The following is a 17,609-nucleotide window of genomic DNA, read 5'->3' on the forward strand; positions in this document are numbered from 1 at the left end:
TAATTTGTTTGGAATCAATTCTTACTAAAGCATCAGGTTTTATTTTTAATGTTTGTATCAGAAGTCTCACAGACTGTACTTGGATTTTAATCGTTTAAGGTTATTGTCCCGTTCTAAAGAATAAAAAAGTAGGTTTTGAGGTTCCAAACACTTTCTGTTAAGTTCTACAAGCTACAGTTTTTATTGGGTTTGACTGATTAAATATGAGGGACTAGTTCTGCTGCACAGGATTCTATTATGTTCTGATCAAAGTCCAAATGGCCGGCAGTGGGGTCCTCATTGGATGTCACTGGTTTAAGGAACCTTCTGACCAGATGATCCAGGTCTTCAGAGGTAATCAAGGAAAGTTTGAATCTATTGCTCATTTAATGATTCTTTTAAAGTTCTGACTGCAAAACATGGATCTATCCTTATTCTAATGAAGCTTTTATTTTGAAATAGAGACTTGTATCGCAGACCTCTACTAGTAATCGGGACGCTCTAAACGGTTTTTAATACAGCTTTAATGAAGTACTGGCCAGGTTCCACACCGGAGCCTCAGAGTCTGATATTTTAATATTCTGTCCCACAATACATTTGTACTTCCTGCAAATTGATCAAAATTAATTCTGCTGAAATGTTATTTTGATACAAATCAATTCTAAAACAGGTTCTAGGGAAAACCGTTGATTTAATAAGTTCCACAATGACACTGTCACTAAATTTGCTCTGAATCATGGAGGCGCTCTGTGATTGGTGGAAGCAGAGACGAGGCGTCAAGTTCTGCCACACGCTTTTATTGCAAAGTGGCTTCCTGTGATCTCAGAAACAACGTTCCACTTTAAGGCTCCAGATGTCGTCTTTTTCCTCCGTTCGTTTGTTGTTGTGGGGTCGTCTCTTGATACTGAGGGGGGCGGGGGGGGGGGGGGGGGAGGTGGGTCAAATCAATGTCCTGTAGTGTTTTTCTTTCCGAAATAAAAAGTGCACCCTAAACTCTGGCGTGACGGTTACATTCAAAATGAAAGTAAGGCGACGACCAAACAGGCAGCGTGAGGGAGGGCGGGACAATGTGTGGGTTCCTGTAGTGTTGGAGCACGGGTGCTGCTCGGTGGGTGCATAGTCGACAACAGCTTACAACAATAAATAAAGTCACGTGGAAAGAACTCGGTGAGGGCGACCCGTGGGTGGTGGGAGGCGGAGCTTCTCAGCGCCACGTTCGCCTCCCATACGGGCGGCCGCTTCCTTCACATCGACTTTTTTTTGGCAAAACTCTGAGCTGAGAGAGAGACGACCCTAAAGTCATGTGGCAACAGAGTGGGCGGGGCTTGCATATCGTTATGTTAATGAGATCTCCATGTTGAAAAAAGCAGATAGAACAAGAACAAAGAAACGGGGGTCTACCGGGGGGGGAGGGGGAGGGACTGACAGAGCGAACAGCGGTATGTCGGGGGGAGGGCGGGGGTTCGGTCTGGATGGCACGGCGGTTGGCTTGGCTCCGCTCGGCTGGGCGTGCCGCCGTGACATCACACCCGCTTGCCCTCCAGGGAGATCACCTGGGGTCCCTGGCCGCGCAGCTTGTCCGCCAGCGCGGCGCGGTCGTTGAGGTCCTCCGGCCCGTTCACCTGCCACTCGTGTTTGATTCCTGCAAGAAGCCCAAGGGCAGGGTCAGCGTCCACACACACCTCAACAGCTCACGGTGGTTCTACCGCCAAAATCTGGGTTCTAATGCTAGTTCTACTCACTATATAGGTTCTACTGCTGGTCAAAGTAAAAATGAGATTTATTGTCAATCCTGCTATACACACACACAAGACAGTGGAATTCAAATCTGCCTCACTCCTACAGGCTTAACACTTCACCCAATGAAGAATAAAAACAAAATGGAGAATATCGAGCGGCGAAACATTGCAACTAGATTATAAAATGGAAATTGTCAAAGTGGCAATGTGTAATAATAATAATAATGATGGTGATCCTGACCGTTTTTATTCAGGAAATAAACCCTAAAAGTATTATTTCTTCATGCTGCCCCACTGATCCTGAACAGATTCTGACCCAGTTTCACAAGTTCTGAGTGTCCCATACAGAACCCACTGTGGTTCTGCCAGGTTCTGCATGGACGTGCCGGCTCACCTGTAAACTTCTTTTTGATGGCGTCTTTGGAGCTCGCATAGATCATCTTGCTTTTGAGCGACGCGTCTTCCGGGGCCCTGAGAACAAAGCAAGCGGCGTAAACAGGGAGGGACGGCCCGAGGGGACAGACTGTCAGTTTAGATGAAAGGGGGCGTTGCCACAGAGGCAGACAGGTGAACTTGGGTGAGGGAACTGAGTATTAGGCCTCCCTGCACTGTGTATTCAGACTAAACAGCGATTAAACTTCCTGAAGACTTTAATTACATGTAGAAGCAGCACTTCTGAGCTCATTTTGTTAAGCAGTTATCTTCTCGGACCGGGTCACAGCCTCTCAGGGTGAACGTCGCCACATTGGCACATACAGCCGGTAAAATAAGTATTGAACACTTCAGTAAATATATTTCTCACGGTGCAATCGATATATCTTTGGTAAGATGAGACAAAACTTGAGCTCTTCGGATGCCATAAAACACACATCTCTCAAAAAACACCAGACCAACAGTGAAGTATGGTGGAGGGACCATCATGTTGGGCTGTTCTTTAGCATATGGTACCGGCAAACTTCATACAAGTGAAGGAAGAATTAATTAAAAAAATAAATAAATGTAGTGACATATTCAGATCCAATTGAAAATCTATGGAAAGAACTAAAGATCAGAGTTGAATCTTCAGGATTTGAAGATCGTTGTGTGGAAGAAGAGCCGAAAAAGCCAAAATCACATTCGAGCAATGCAGGCGACTAGTTTCTCCATACAAGGAAGTATTAAATAAATCTGAAAAATCTATTCAATACTTTTTCTGTGTCTTTTCACATTATTACACATAACTTCATTTGATTTCTTTGCATGCGTGGATTACATGGGTTGTTAACAAAATGTCCATAGCACCTTGAGGAACACATCAATGACGTGTTCAAGACTTATTTTACCCGCTCTAACTCTTTGTACATGAAGAAAACGCTGATCTTTGTTGGATTATTCACCCATTAACAGGCGAGAGTATAGTTTCAGCCTCCAGATTATAAATTATAATAGAGTTTCCACTTCAGAATCTTTGCCAGGACTGCAGACATGTCTGTGCACCATGCAGTGGAAGCAACAAAAAACAACATGAGCATGTTTGGAGCAGGAACTCTGACAAACATCTCAGGTGTTTGTCTTTGGAAAAAAAGGGCGTTGCTGTAGCAATGACACTGTACCACATGACGAAGACGAGGTCCTCCTTCTTGGTCTCCTCGGTCTCGAACGTGGCGTCGTAGAGGCCGTATCTGCAGTCTTTGGATGGGAGGAGCTGGATGAAGGTGGCGAAGGGGTCCTCCACCGTGTCTCCGATGTCGCCCACCAGGATCTGCTTCCCTTCTTCCACGATGATATGCTTCTCGTCGGCGCTGAGGCAAAACAGCACCGCCTTCTTCCTCTTCTTGATCTCTTCCTGGGTCGAACTCTTCCTCACCTTCATGTCGTTGAACACCTTGATCACCTCATCTTTCACGGTCACGCCTGATGCCTGCGGACCGCCACAACACGCAGCGTTAGCACGGGAGTCAGGAGAAACATTTATACAACTCGTATCCTGATCAAATGTGACACATGGCAAAACCAAACGAATAACGAGATGGACTTACTAGATTATTAAAGTGAGATAAGCTACAAGGAAGTGGATAAAACTAGAAAAACCAACAGTGGCTGAGTGATTTGATATCATTTGAGGTTTTTACAATGGAAAGAACTGCATTTGCAAAGTGTGTTCTTGAAAAGATGGATCGGTTATGTTAAACTAGGGTGGCCATCTTTTCTGTAATGTTAAAGGGGTGAGGTGAATGCATAAGGCAAAATGTTGCGTTGAGAATTATGTGAACCATGGACAATACCAATTAAAAATAAATAAAGTAAGATGAGCTGCTAAGCATTAACATTCTCTCTCACCGAGGCCGAATATTTTACGTCCATTTTTCTGCTGTCAAGGAGCCAAACCAATTTATATACTTCAACATCTTGGTAGTGTAGGACCTTCTTTTGTAATTCATTCAATTTGTTATCCGTTTGAGGATAACGCAACTTCGTTCCAAGACACAAAACCTCTACCCAGAGACTGTTTATTAAATTATAACACGGTTTAACATGATCATCCACATATGTTTTATTTGAGTCCCATCAAGAAACCACCACTTATCCTGCTCAATAAATGTGTTTTCGCCACACCGATTCGTCACAGACATGTGGAAACAAGTGAAATGATCAGAACGTGTCTTGACAAAGGGTGTAGCTGCCACCCTACCTGAAAATACCAACGTCAGGGCCCACATTATGCTCGATCACCAAGACAGATTCAACAGAGACACGTGGAACTGGTTCAGTGAGAATTTGACTCGGTCGTGGGGAGCGGCACAAATTGTACAGAGGGCATTGTGCACTTCTGGTAATGCATCGTTCAGTTGGCATTCGATGCTAAGCTAAACGATGCTAAGCTAAACACGGAGCTGGTTCTCGTCGCGGTTCTGTCCTTCGATCGCTCCTAGTGTTCTGTGGCCGACTCTGAGTGAAGCCCTCCCATCACATATTTGCAGGCTTTTCACAGGTTTTCTAAGCTCGCTGCTCTCAGATGAACCGCAGAGCGACTCAGCAGGTTTTTATAGACGATGAGTCAGTGTTGAAACAACATGCAGCTCGAGTCAGTGAAGGCGCCTTCACCATTTCATTCCTGATGACGACTTTTCTTTTGTGTTCAAATAAAAGTCCATCTTTTTTCCCCCACACAGCGTCATTCAACAGAACAAAACCCATCATTCAGGACTGACTGAGTAGGCCGGTGTGTAAAAACGTAAAAGTTTCATTGTGAACTTCTACAAATTATATTATAACTTTTAACCTTTAAGAACATTTCTTCATTAAGTAATTCAAGGGATGGGCAAAAAAAAAAAAAAAAAAAAAAAAAAAAGAGCTTTAAATCGATTTTTAAGCTAAAGACTTTTAATTAGCAAATCCCCCCAGTTTTTCAAAACAAAATTCCATTTCGTTTTAACATTCCTTGTGGGTTTTCGTAGTTGCTTTTGCACTTTTGCTTCAACCTGGGTTAAAGCTTGAATTTATTGAATGACAGATTTACTTTTTATTTTGAGATTGTTTATTTGCATTTTAACTGAGGAAAATCACAGCAATAAAGTTGCACTTTTGACAATATAGCAGATGTCTGCAGTCATTTTTAAGTGCAATGAGAATTATTATTTCTTAAATAGAATTGAAACTCAAATTTTTCTTTTAAAAAAAATCATAGATTGTTTTTGTCATCGTCAGGAACAAACACTGACCAGAGAGTAAATAATGAAAGCCAAAGAAGAAACATGGGTCATTGATTAGTCCGGAGAGAATGGTTTAATCCACTTCAGTCAGGAGTAATTAGCTCGTGGCTAACGGGTAGCCAAAAACAACCGCGATATAGTCTTGCTCACTACGCCACGTCTGCCCATGAGATATTTTCAAAGTTGGTTTTTTTTGCGTTTGGTTCTTCGGATTTGCGCCGTTTACTTTGTTTCCGACCCAAAATGCGCTAGGTTCTAAATCACATCCTCTCGCTTCGTCCGCTGATAGTTCCTGACATGTTCATGTTGGCCATGAACCGGACTTCAGTTCACTTCCAAGTGGACCAGAGTTCACCTCTTTGATCCGGATCAGAGTTCAGGTGAGCGTTCACACTGGCCCAAACGAAGCATACTTTCCCTGAAAGTCTCTGAAATGAACTCCAGTCCGGGTCACACAGGGCTGGTGTGAACACACCCTTAGAAAAGTGGGGATTGAAGACATATTTAAGTTCCACATAAAGAATCGCAGCAGAGTAAATGATCCTGGAAGTAACGTGTTGTGACTCATTTGGACAGAAGAATGGATGAATGGTGACTCAGCTGAAGAACCAGTCTTGGAGAACCGGTGGCCAGCGGGCCTCCACCCAGACTGCACAGTCACCGCCGCTCCCTGCCAGTCTATACTACCATAACTGCGGCTTCCTGACCCACTGCGGCTCGGTCCCGAGGCCCGGTCTTCTGCCTCCCTCTCGGGCCTTGACACGCCCTGGCTCGCCTGGCCCGTTACGTCCGGGCCTGGCTCTCCCCGGCCCGGGTAGTGAGGGCTGGTCGGCGCCGCAGGACCTCAGTCGGGGTAAGATGGCCGCCCCGCACCACACGGCCTGGGGACAGGCCCGGAACACGGACCGTTATCTTTGTAGATACTCCCAATAACCCTCACTAATATCTGCGGAACGAGTTCTGGTAGCGAGGCCGCTTTTTGGGAAACCAAAGCACCGAATTGTGAGGAGACGGTCTTAGCGGATAGCCGAGATAGCCGCGTCGATGCTAACTCACGTCACGCTGCCCACCGCGCCGCGGAACAACCGGAGCCGCACCGCGCCGAGTCCCGGAGCCGCACCGCGCCGAGCCCCGGAGCCGCTCCGAGCGCCGCACCGACGCGCCGCGTCGTCTGTGTTATTTACTTACCATGTTGTCCCGGGGTTTGTCCGCGCTGCTTCGCCGTTAAATGACGGTTATTGAGGGGTGAAAGGTAGCAGAGAATGTGGCCGGCTGACCGGAGGAGGAGGAGGAAGAGGAGACAGGGCGAGGGCGGGGCCAGGCGGGATCAGAGCATCAACCCGAGCCAACCGAGCGCGAGCCGAGCCGGTCTGCCGCGGGAATAAAAAAAATAAAAAAATCACATCTCCTTAAATGGTAAAAGAAAATGTCCCTGGGCGCTAAAACTTATTAAAAAAAAAAAAAGAAACGTGACAACGCGATACATTTTTTTTTTTACTTAAAATATAATCCAAAGATGAGTGTCAAATATCTACGGAAGAGTTTTAGGGCCACTGAAGAAAAAAAAAAAAAAAACCTTCGTGGCCCCAGAAAAAGTCGAAAATCAATGTCGAGATTTTATTTTTTTCCACGGATACACCGTCAATCCATCCCTCATTTGCCCGTAGATGTGAATTCACATTAAATCACTTAATTCTGACTATATCGGGTTGCTTACTGCTTATGGACATGTGATTTTACGCAGGATTTCCTTGATTAATAAGAACACATTTAAATAAGCAGCCCGGGATCCGTGCCTTTGTCCGTCGTACTTCCGCGACGGAACCAGGCAGCAGGCTGCTCCGTCTCTTCTGGTCCTGATACTGACGATAACTGCACCGTGTTTATGAGCTCCATTCTGTCCTGAAGCAACTTTTCACCACTTCATTAAACCTAAGCCTGATGTGCAGTTTGAGGAAGCAGTGACACGCGCTGGCATGTGGAGGGACGGACTTTTTTTTCCACCGTGAAAAAAAATAAAAAATCTCAACTTTGATTTTTGACTTTTTCTGGGGCCAAGAAGGTTTTCTTTTTTTTTTGTAGCCTCCGAATTTTATTTTTTTTTCTTCAGTGGCCTACACTATGGAAGCCCATTTCCGCCAGGTAAAAAAAAAAAAAAAACTCCCACTTAAAAAAAAAAAAAAAATCCCATGGTAAGTCATAATTATGACATAATTATTATCACTTTCCATATGGCATTTCTAATTGTGATAGCTACTGTCACCTCTATAGCATCCTGTGTTGTCATATTTCCCATTGCTGATGTAGTGATCGAGATATCCCCACTCCAGTTTGGTAAAGTTGGCCCAATTATTAACAGATTTGGACTTCCAGCATCAATAACTCTTCAATGAAACGTCCTCACCTGACTATCAACACATCTTTAGCATCAACGTGAGGTATAAACTGTGCTAAGCATTCATTTATTTCTTAACCGCGGATGTCAAACTCCCGGCCCGCGGGCCATTTACGGTCCGCGGGAGAGCCGCACTTGTCTGCATGTCAGTAATGAGAGTGTTCACAGAGTAGACGCAACGACGTGACTCACTTGCAACACACAGCCATAGAGACCGCTGTGCTCACTCAACGTGATTTTTTATTGAACACGCCCCACAATACAGGCCCCACAATACACGCCCCACAATACAGGCCCTGTGCCAATCACATACAAATATGACAATCAATAAAGAAAACAAAAAAAAAAGGAAAACAATAACATCGTATTTTGCAACCTTAAGACAAAAACAAATACATTGAGAGCACACGGTTAACACCCCCACTTGCTCTCACATTGTTGACATACAGTATGTCATATTATTTTCCAAAAATAAATTCATCAAACTTCCTTAACTTACACTTGGTTGCAGGCTTTGTTAACACGTCTGCTACCATCTCATTAGTGGGACAATACACTAATGTAACTGTGCCATTATTTACAGAAGACCTAATAAAATGGTATTTGACGTCTACATGTTTGCATCTTTGCCTGCTCACAGGATTTTTTTGATAAAGCTATTGTACCTTGATTGTCTTCATATACCTTAGGTGGTGTGTACTGACATTTATCAAGGTTTTCCAGTAGCTGTTTAAGATTGAGACGCTCCTGTATGGTTGTGGCGATTGCTATATACTCTGCCTCACAGGTGGACAGTGCCACAGTTGGCTGCTTCTTGGTCTTCCATGAAATCAAAGCACCACAGTCGGTTAGACCTACACAATACCCAGAGGTACTACGCCTGTCATTACTAGCCGCCCAGTCTGCATCACTGTATGCTCTTATTCCCAATGTGTCATATTTTCTGTAACACAGCTCTTTGTTAATTGTTCCTTTAAGACACCTCAGTACATGTTGAGCAATGGGCCACAGTTAAACAGTTGGCTCTGTGAAATATTGTGACAGTTTGCCTACAACAAAACTTCTATCTGGTCTAGTACAAATTGTCAAATATATGAGGCTTCCCACCGCCTCTCTATATTTTTTCACAATCAATCATCTTTTCGGCATCATTAGTATAGTCCAGTTTTTGTTCACATGGCGTCAATCTAGGTTTGCAATCCTGCATGTTAAACCTTTGTAATATTTTTGACACATATTTTGTTTGGGACATTTTCACACAGTTGTCACTGTGGTTAAAATCAATACCTAAGAAATGCCTAAGTTTGCCCAAGTCCTTCATTTTGAATCCTTCGGCAAGCATGTCCTTCACACGTTTGAGAACATTTGCATCACTTGCCGCAATTAACAAATCATCAACCCATATTACAATGATCACTTTCTCATTGGGTGTTTCCCCATGTATAAACACAGTGGTCAGATTGATTCTGCTCAAAATGGTTTTTGGTCAAGTACTCATGCAGTACTTTTAAACCATACAATCACCTTTCCAATTTACAAACTACATTTTCATTTGTGTCAGATTTTACTCCATAGCCCTCGGGCTGTTCCATGTAAATTTCGTGATCTATTGGTGCATTTAGGTCGGCCGTTTTTACATCCATTTGATGCTGAATCAAACTTTCTTGTGCTGCTTTTTGTATCATCACTCGGATACTTGTTAAGTTAGCTGTAGGGGGGAAAAGTCTCTTCATAATCTACCCCTCTCTTCTGCCTGTATCCTTTGGCTACACAACGTGCTTTGCACTTTTCAGATCCATCTATATTGTTTTTAAATCGCATAAACCCATCTACCCCCCCCACTGCTTTCTTACCCTCAGGCAAGCTACTTAGAGAAAACCACACATTTACCCTAAGTGACTGCATTTCCTCATCCATTGCAGTGACCCACTCTTTTGATCTGTCTGAGGTTACAGCTTCTTTGAAAGTTACAGGTATATTACATGTCACTCTATAAACAGTAATCTATGTTAATCTGCACCTGATCGGTTTCCTCATCAGATGCTTGTTGAGAAACATAGTCAAGCAGATAGTCTGGCCTCTTCCTCACTCTAGAAGGATACCTTGTAGCTTCAACTGTTTGGGTCTGAGGACTACTACTCAGTTCATCCTCTTTTACTTGAACCTGCTCACTTGCTGGACTTACATTTACATCCTGCCCAGTTATTTTGACCCTCTGCTCCAGAACATCATCATCATCCTCCTCAACAATGCCAGTCCGAGTCTGTCGCTCAACACTGGTTTTAGACATAAACTTGACTAATCTGTGTTTTTGTATTTTCCTGCTGTCAGGGAAATAGACAATGTATGCCGGACTGCTCTTATCATAACCAATAAAAACACCCTCTTCACATCTTGGATCTAGCTTTGTTTTCTTTTGTTTATAAGCAAAACACTCTGAACCAAACTTTTGCATCCTGGATAAATTGGGCCGTCTCCCTGTTAACATCTGAACTGGTGTCTGTTTGGTGCGTGTGTTAAAGCACCTGTTCCTGATTATGGCTGCTGTCTGCACTGCATAAGGCCATAAACATTTAGGTAACTTACTCTCTATTAACACGCACCGTGCCGTGTCAAAAAGAGTACGCCAATTTCGCTCTGCTGTGCCATTTTGGTGGGGAGAATATGGCGCAGAGGTCTCATGTCTAATACCATTCTTAACCAACAGAGTTTTGTAATTATTTGCAGTAAACTCAGTGCCATTGTCAGATCCAAGACGCTGAATTTTACCATATGGGGCCGTATCGGCAAGAAACCTCTCTGTTGCTTGTAGTGTGTCACTTTTACATTTAAGGCTATACACAAACACGGCGCTGGAAAAATCATCAGTGAATGACAAAACATATTTGTATCCCTCTCTGGACTCTGGGTGGATTGGACCGGCCAAATCTGTGTGCACCAACTCTAGAGGCCTTTTAGCTCTCACATCAGGCTTTCGGTTTCGACTTTGCGTAAACTTGCCCTTGGTGCACACTTCACACGTTTGAGGTTTGTTTGTTGGACTTTGAATTTTCATGCCATCAACAACACCTTCTAACCTTTGCACATCATCAAAATTACAGTGCCCCAGTATCTCATGCCATGTCTTTAAATCATAACATCCCTCCAATTGGTCATCACACCCATTAGGTACTGTATGCAAATAATATAGTCTATCATGTACATAAATTGGAAATTTTGTACCGTTTCTATGCACCAGAATGTCCTCGCCTTTCTTGAATGTCACGCTTGCTCCGCCGGAAGCCGCTGCTCGCACAGAGAAGATGTCCTGTGGGAAGGAGGGAATGTACAGCGCACGTCTCAGCGTCGTTTTGAGGTGACGTCCGTGACTGTCCATCAAACGGACCTCAGCATCACCTCTGCGCTCTGCTACTCCCTTGCATCTTGTGCCGTCAGCCAGCTCCATGCAATGATCCCCGGCCTGGAACTCGTCATCGAGCCTCTTGAACTTAGCGATGTCGGTGACTATATGCGAGGTTGCCCCGCAGTCAACCATCAGGCCCCTCACGTCGACACCCGGGCCGCTTGGTTGGCATCCTGCCTCTCCATCCGTCACCCGGAACACGTATACTCGTCGGTCCCGTCCTCGGTGCCGCTCGCCCTCCATGTTGCGTCCTGGCTCCGTCGTCTCCTGCAGTTTGCGGCGCAGTGAGTGTTGCTCTTGCATTTGCTGCACCGCAGTTTGCGCTGGCAAGTGCGGGCCATGTGTCCCTTCAGGCCGCATCTGTAGCGCACCACGTCCGCTGCAGTTCTGTCAACTCCACGTTCAGATGAGCCTGAGCTGGCGGGTCTCAGCCTCGGTCTTGTGCGCACAGCCATTATATTATCTTCTGCGGCTGGAGCACGGCATCTTTTCAATGTCCTCGTAGCTTCGAAGCTTGGTTTTGAATTCTGCAAACCTTATCCTGTCTTCGGCTTGCGTTATATGGATGGCAAACTGTTTAAAAGTCTCAGCAAGTCCTTTTAGAACCATAGCCACCAACAACAGCCCGTCACTCAAAACCTCTCCAGCATTTCGTAATGCAGTGATGGCAGTTTCTGCACGAATGACATATTCAGTCACACTCTCACTGCTTGATTTTTGTAACGAAGTCAGCTCAGTATACAGACTTATTATTCGAGGCTTTCCTTTGCCTGCATAATAGTCTCTCAAAATCTTTAAAGGAGACATATCATGCTTTTAAATCCTTCCTTTTTACATATAAATCATACAGTTGTGGTCTATATAAAGCGGAACTGCAATGCTTGGGTCTGAATTCCTCATTATTAGAGCTCCACAGGCCCCTTTTCTACCCCTTTTCTGATGTGCTTCTGAGAGCAACTCGTTTTGGGGCGGTCTCTTCATACCCCGCCTCCTCTCCAGGTTGCAGAGGTGACACTCGGTTCAACTCCACCCTGTTCGGCCATCTTTGTAGTTTGATAGAACAGATACAATTATCTAGCGGCGCAGAAACTTTATATTCACACATTATTTACAAAATGTCAACAACGGAAGATTTGTCCATCCAGCCATACATGTTGGAGCCAGAGTCGGACCCGGCGGAGCGAGATGAAAATGACGATGATGCACCCGAAGAACAACGTCTTCATATGGATGTAACGCAATGGTGTGTTACTATATTTACACTAACTTCTCCATCCATGCCCACTACTACAATACTGCCTGTATTACAACGACTATTTAACACAGAAGTTACATTATAATCTAAAACGAGCACACAGCGCTAACATATGAAGACGGTGCAACTGCTATTGCTAACAAAACAATGACAGGGACGTCTTATCATCACACTTTTTAGCGTTATATACAGCTTACCGAAGTGCTCTGTTCGTCGTCTCCATAGATAGAAGGAACTGACCGCTCAATCAGACCAAGTCTTTCGGCAAATCCTTCTTTATACTGGCGGAGGTTGCTGAAGCAGTCGTCCTTAAAGTGATTCGCGCACACAAAAATGACCTTACCCACAGATGTGGGTACATTTCTGTGAAAAATAAAACTCAACCAGGCACTTGGAAAAGGTTCTGATGCTGGGAGACGGTGTAACGAAGCTTGTGGGTTACTACATCCAACAACCGAACATTTCGACTTATCCTCTCGTAACTTCGGCATCCTTGAGGTTGGACTACAAAATCGCAGCGAGAAACAAAAATGGTGGATTGCTCGAAGTGTTGGGCCTGGAGTCGATGTCCTAATTTGGCAGTTCTGCTGCGAATACTGTGACGTCATTGTTCAAAAAACGTAATAGAGAATAGAAAAATCGAAACAGATTGCAAAATATGCCCAAAACAGAATATAAAGATATCAACGGAGCACCTGAAGAGACTACTTTGAACTTTTCTGTACTTCTAAACACTCTAAATATACAACAAAATGCATTTAAGGGCTAAAAAAGTGGATTTAGCATGATATGTCCCCTTTAAAGCTGCGTCTCGCATCACAAGCGACAAACTCTTGTCGTCCAAGAATTGGATTAATTCAGCATATGCCTCAGCATTTGATGCTGCTTCTTCTTCTGGTGTCTCCACACCCTCGGGCTCTGTGGTAATAATCACCTTCAAGCCTTGCAGCCGGAGGTGTCCCAAAAACCTAACCTCCCAAAGTTCGTAATTCTTCTCATCTCCATCAAACAAAAGGCGCGACCAGCGACCGCCAGGTTCTGTTCTTCCCAGTCCACTCATTGTGCTATAAATCAAATAAACACTGGGCCCATAACCTGTTCACAGAGTAGACGCAACGACGTGACTCACCTGCAGCACACAGCCATAGAGCCAGCTGTGCTCACTCAACGTGATTTTTATTGAACACGCCCCACAATACACGCCCCGTGCCAATCACATACAAATATGACAATCAATAAAGAAGAAAAAAAAAAATGATAACAATAACATTGTAGTATTTTGCAGCCTTAAGACATAACCAAATACATTGAGAGCACACGGTTAACAGAGAGCATCACGTGCATGGCGCACGAATGTCTCCATTGCTTTAACTGACATGTAAACGTGTCTTTTTGAGTAGATTTTGTGTAAACAGTTCTGATGGATTGAGGTGAAACTTTTAGCATTGAAGAGCAGAAAATCCATTGCAGGATGAGACCCCACACCCAAACCCTCTTCATTCCCGGTTGCCCACCTGCAACTAAAAAACTAAACTAAACAAAACTAGATGAACCAACTACATGAACAACGGAACAAAAACACAACACAACACAACCATTACCAACACTACAAATCTAATATAACCTCCAATAATTACATCTAATATGCGACGAACAAAGACTCCCATAGTGCATTGCAGCAATTAAGCTCCGCGATCACGGAGACGGTCACTGCGGTGCATCATGGGAGTTTCTGTTCGTCGCGATGTTGTTGAGGGTTATTATATATTAGGCTTTTAGTGTTGGTGAAGTGAATCACTGCAGCTTCACTTGTCTTCTGATGATCAGACTACAACCCTTGGTTTGATATAGAAATGCTTTTTCATCATTTTAATATTTGTTTTATAAGAAATACATTTTAATTACTACAATAATTTCACTGTAGTATTCTGTTGACCACTGAAACTCTGTCCAACCATCAAAGTTGTTCTGCTGATCATATTACAGCTATCAGTTTGACAGAAAATATTTTTTTCATACATTTTAAGGGATTTTTATTATGAGTAATAGAATTTAATAACTTCAACAACTTCCCTCAAATGTAATGAAGACCAAAGAAACTAAGTCCGACCATCCATTGGGTCCTGCTGATCACACTACTGCTATTAGCTTGACAAAAATATTTTGTCATTAGGTTAATGGATTTTTATTAGTAATAACATTAACCACCTTCTTACAAGATTTCAGTGTTCATTGATTAATAAAAAACTGAATATTTAAAATGTGATTAAAAATTAGCTTATACTTTTAAAGAATGTTTTATTATTAATATTCAATTACTAGTAATTGTTGGAGACACTTTTATGTTTGATAAGTTTTGAATGTTTATGCAATGCTCTCTCTGTGTTCACCTGTACACTGGCTTATGTGCAAGTACTATGTTCACCCACTAGGGGAAGCTCGGGTAATGCAAGGAGGAAATAAAACCTTCAGGTGAATGAGGTCAGGTGTGCAGAACAGGGGAGCGAACACTGTTTTTTAAGCGTGTCAGAGAGACGTGTCAGGGGGTCAGTTTGAGCCAAGGATCATACTCAGCGTTAATTTGGTTATTGTTGGAAATATAGGAAAGATATAGGAACTCAGTTTGGGCTGAGTATATGATGAAGGCATCGACTGTTTTGGAAACACCAATAAAGCCAATAAATTGATTGATATATCCAAAGGACAAGCTGCACATTGGATATTGCTCTGAATGTGTCTAAAACCAGGTTCCTGGTCCTCACCAGAGCAGACTTTGAATTAGTGAAAGTGCCGCTACAGTAATAACATTCAATAACTTCACTATAATGTAATGTAGACCAAGCAAACTCCGCTTATCTATCAGCGTGGTCCTGCTGATCAAGCTACAACACTTAGTTTGACAAAAATACTTTTTCATAATTTTAAGGAAATGTTTTAGGACCACCTTCTTACAAGGTTCATTGATTAATATAAACCAGAATGTTTAAAAGTCAGAATCTGTGAATAACGTGCCAACTTTACCAAACTCTCTCCACTTTAAGTATTGAATTTGTAATCAAATCAGAGGGTTGCTGTAGAAAAGGAGATTATTTAAGGTTATGTTTGAGCTTTTATGTTTTTCAACAGGTGCAAGAGTCATTTAAACTGGACCAGATGGACCTTAGTGACTATTTAAAGTCACGACATGTGCCTGAGGAAGACATACAGCGAATGGAACAGGAGAAGGTACTTAATATAGGATGTGTTTTATTAATTAATTGTTTCTTTTTTTGAAGTGTGGATATGCTTCATGAAAACATATTTCTGATTAAAGGTTAATTGTTATAGCTTAATACAGTTGAATGAAGACTTCATGAAATATTTCTTTAATTTAGATTGATTCTGGTGTTCTATGCCTCATGACGGACGACCAGCTAAAGGAGGATCTGCCATCCTATGGTGATCGACTGGCTGGTTTTGGACACTGCAGACGAAAGGAAAGAGAACCTCGCAGTCGCAAGTCAAAGATCTTCGAGCGTCTCAGAGGAAGACTCTCCAGAAACAAGAGTGATGAAGTGTCAGAGAAGGAGCACCAGAGACATCGAAAAAATGCTCAAAAGAATCATAGAAAAATTGAGATTGGATGGATGCACTACAGAGAGGAGGGATTTATGCAGGTACGCACCAGAAAAGGTGGAGGAAGCAGAAAAGTGAGTGTCCCAAAAGACATTAAAAAGCAGGGCAGGACTGAAAAAGCTCTGCAGTTGTTTTTTCCAGATGGAAAAAATACAGTAGGGATTGTCACTGATTTTGACTTTGATTGAAGTGATTTTCAGGAGCATTCATTAGATGATAGTATCACAGTTGGGGAACTGTATGAAAAGACTAGGCTGCCTCTCTTGCGTTTCTATTTAACAACCCCCCAAAAAAAAGACATCACCAGTGGCGCACATCAGGAAGAGAGTAATAGTGCTGCACGTGCACAACCAAGTGAAAACACAAATGACAGGTCTGATATCGATCACCATTCTCCAGACGCTGCTGACGCTGCTGCAACAAACATTGTGGAGATAAATTCTTCAGATGTCACCGACATTGAAAGCAGCACGGTGTTTGCTAATCCACCTGGTGAAAGTCTCTCCGTCATGTACGCCACAGGCCGCACATCTGTACACATCTGGTTTACCAGATCATGGCGCATTACTTCATGTGGATTCTTTAGATAATAGTGATGTTGTAACGTTGTCACACACAAAGGATTTCCGACATGGAGTACTCCAGTCTTGGTGATACCACGCCTCTCTCTGAGGACCTGTCTTTTGAACCATTTCTGCCTCCTGCAGTGGAAACGTTGCAGGAACAAGCCAATCAGACGGAAAGAGTTAAGAAAGTGATTGTTCTTCACCGTGGACAAATTCTCAGAGAACTTATTCAAGTGTTTTCTGAGGAAAGTATCCTCGAGAATGACGTTTCCTTCAGACTTATACTTCCTGATGGAAAGCTTGAAAAGGCTGTGGACGATGGAGGACTTTTAAGGGATGTGTTGTCAGAATTTTGGAATGACTTCTATGAGCAATGCACTATGGGAAATGGCTTCAAAGTGCCATGGCTGCGTCACGATTTTGGTCAAAATGAATGGGAAAGCGTGGGCAGAATAATGACATTTGGCTGGCAGAAAGAGAAGTACCTTCCTGTAAAACTTGCAGCTGTACTTCTGGAGCAGGCAGTTCTGGGCTCTTTGGAGAGTGATCTTGTGGACATCTTTTTCCAAGTATGTGTCAGAGTCTGAGCGAAGGATTTTTGAATCTTGCAGATCAGATTTTGACAGTGTTGATCAAGAAAGAATTGTTGGACATCATGGATCTTCACAACTGCCGGAGACGTCCAACAGCAGATAACATTGACCAAGTTCTGGAGGAGCTTGCTCACCAGAAACTGATTCAGGAGCCCGCTTTCGTGATCGAACAGTGGAGCATCTTTAACGCATCATGTGGACATGTTCCTCAGAGATAATCAAGTTTTTCTGCTTCAGAAATGTCAACTTCTGGTATTTTCCATTTAAAAACATAACTTCCATAGTGTTTTCTTACTCAATTAAAGCTCATCTTTCAACAACTTTCATTTTTGTTAAAGCGGTGGAACTGATTGCAACATAACAGCTGTGAAG

The 17,609-nt window shown here is 43.2% G+C and overlaps 1 protein-coding gene and 1 long non-coding RNA gene across 3 annotated transcripts; one reads left to right on the forward strand and one right to left on the reverse strand.

Annotated features, from left to right (window-relative positions):
* Positions 1–650: 650 nt before the first annotated feature.
* cfl2 (cofilin 2 (muscle)) lies at positions 651–8,018 on the reverse strand. Of its 2 annotated transcripts, XM_080480089.1 has the most exons (5): positions 7,998–8,018; positions 6,599–6,780; positions 3,311–3,618; positions 2,113–2,189; positions 651–1,621 (listed from the first exon to the last, which is right to left on the reverse strand). In XM_080480089.1, exons 2-5 carry the CDS (start codon positions 6,599–6,601, stop codon positions 1,503–1,505), a joined length of 507 nt encoding a protein of 168 aa, XP_080336215.1. In that variant the 5' UTR covers positions 6,602–6,780; positions 7,998–8,018; the 3' UTR covers positions 651–1,502. The 2 variants fall into 2 exon arrangements, with proteins under 2 accessions (XP_080336215.1, XP_080336214.1); XM_080480088.1 differs by lacking the exon at positions 7,998–8,018 and having other exon boundaries at positions 6,599–7,225.
* LOC308119844 lies at positions 5,942–17,562 on the forward strand. Its single transcript, XR_013935990.1, has 3 exons — positions 5,942–6,263; positions 15,590–15,688; positions 15,838–17,562. It is a non-coding gene; the product is annotated as an uncharacterized lncRNA (long non-coding RNA).
* Positions 17,563–17,609: the final 47 nt, after the last annotated feature.

This window comes from Lipophrys pholis (assembly GCF_963383615.2).
Source record: "Lipophrys pholis genome assembly, chromosome: 14".
Lineage (NCBI taxonomy): Eukaryota > Metazoa > Chordata > Actinopteri > Blenniiformes > Blenniidae > Lipophrys > Lipophrys pholis.

Bases quoted from the DNA above. Each gene is read 5' to 3' on its own strand.
- cfl2 (XM_080480089.1), bottom strand. The intron at 2,190-3,310 runs GTACAGTGTCAT...CTTTGTTCTCAG, and splicing joins GACCTCGTCTTCGTCATGTG to GGCCCCGGAAGACGCGTCGC. The intron at 1,622-2,112 runs GTGAGCCGGCAC...GGCTTCTTGCAG, and splicing joins CATCAAAAAGAAGTTTACAG to GAATCAAACACGAGTGGCAG.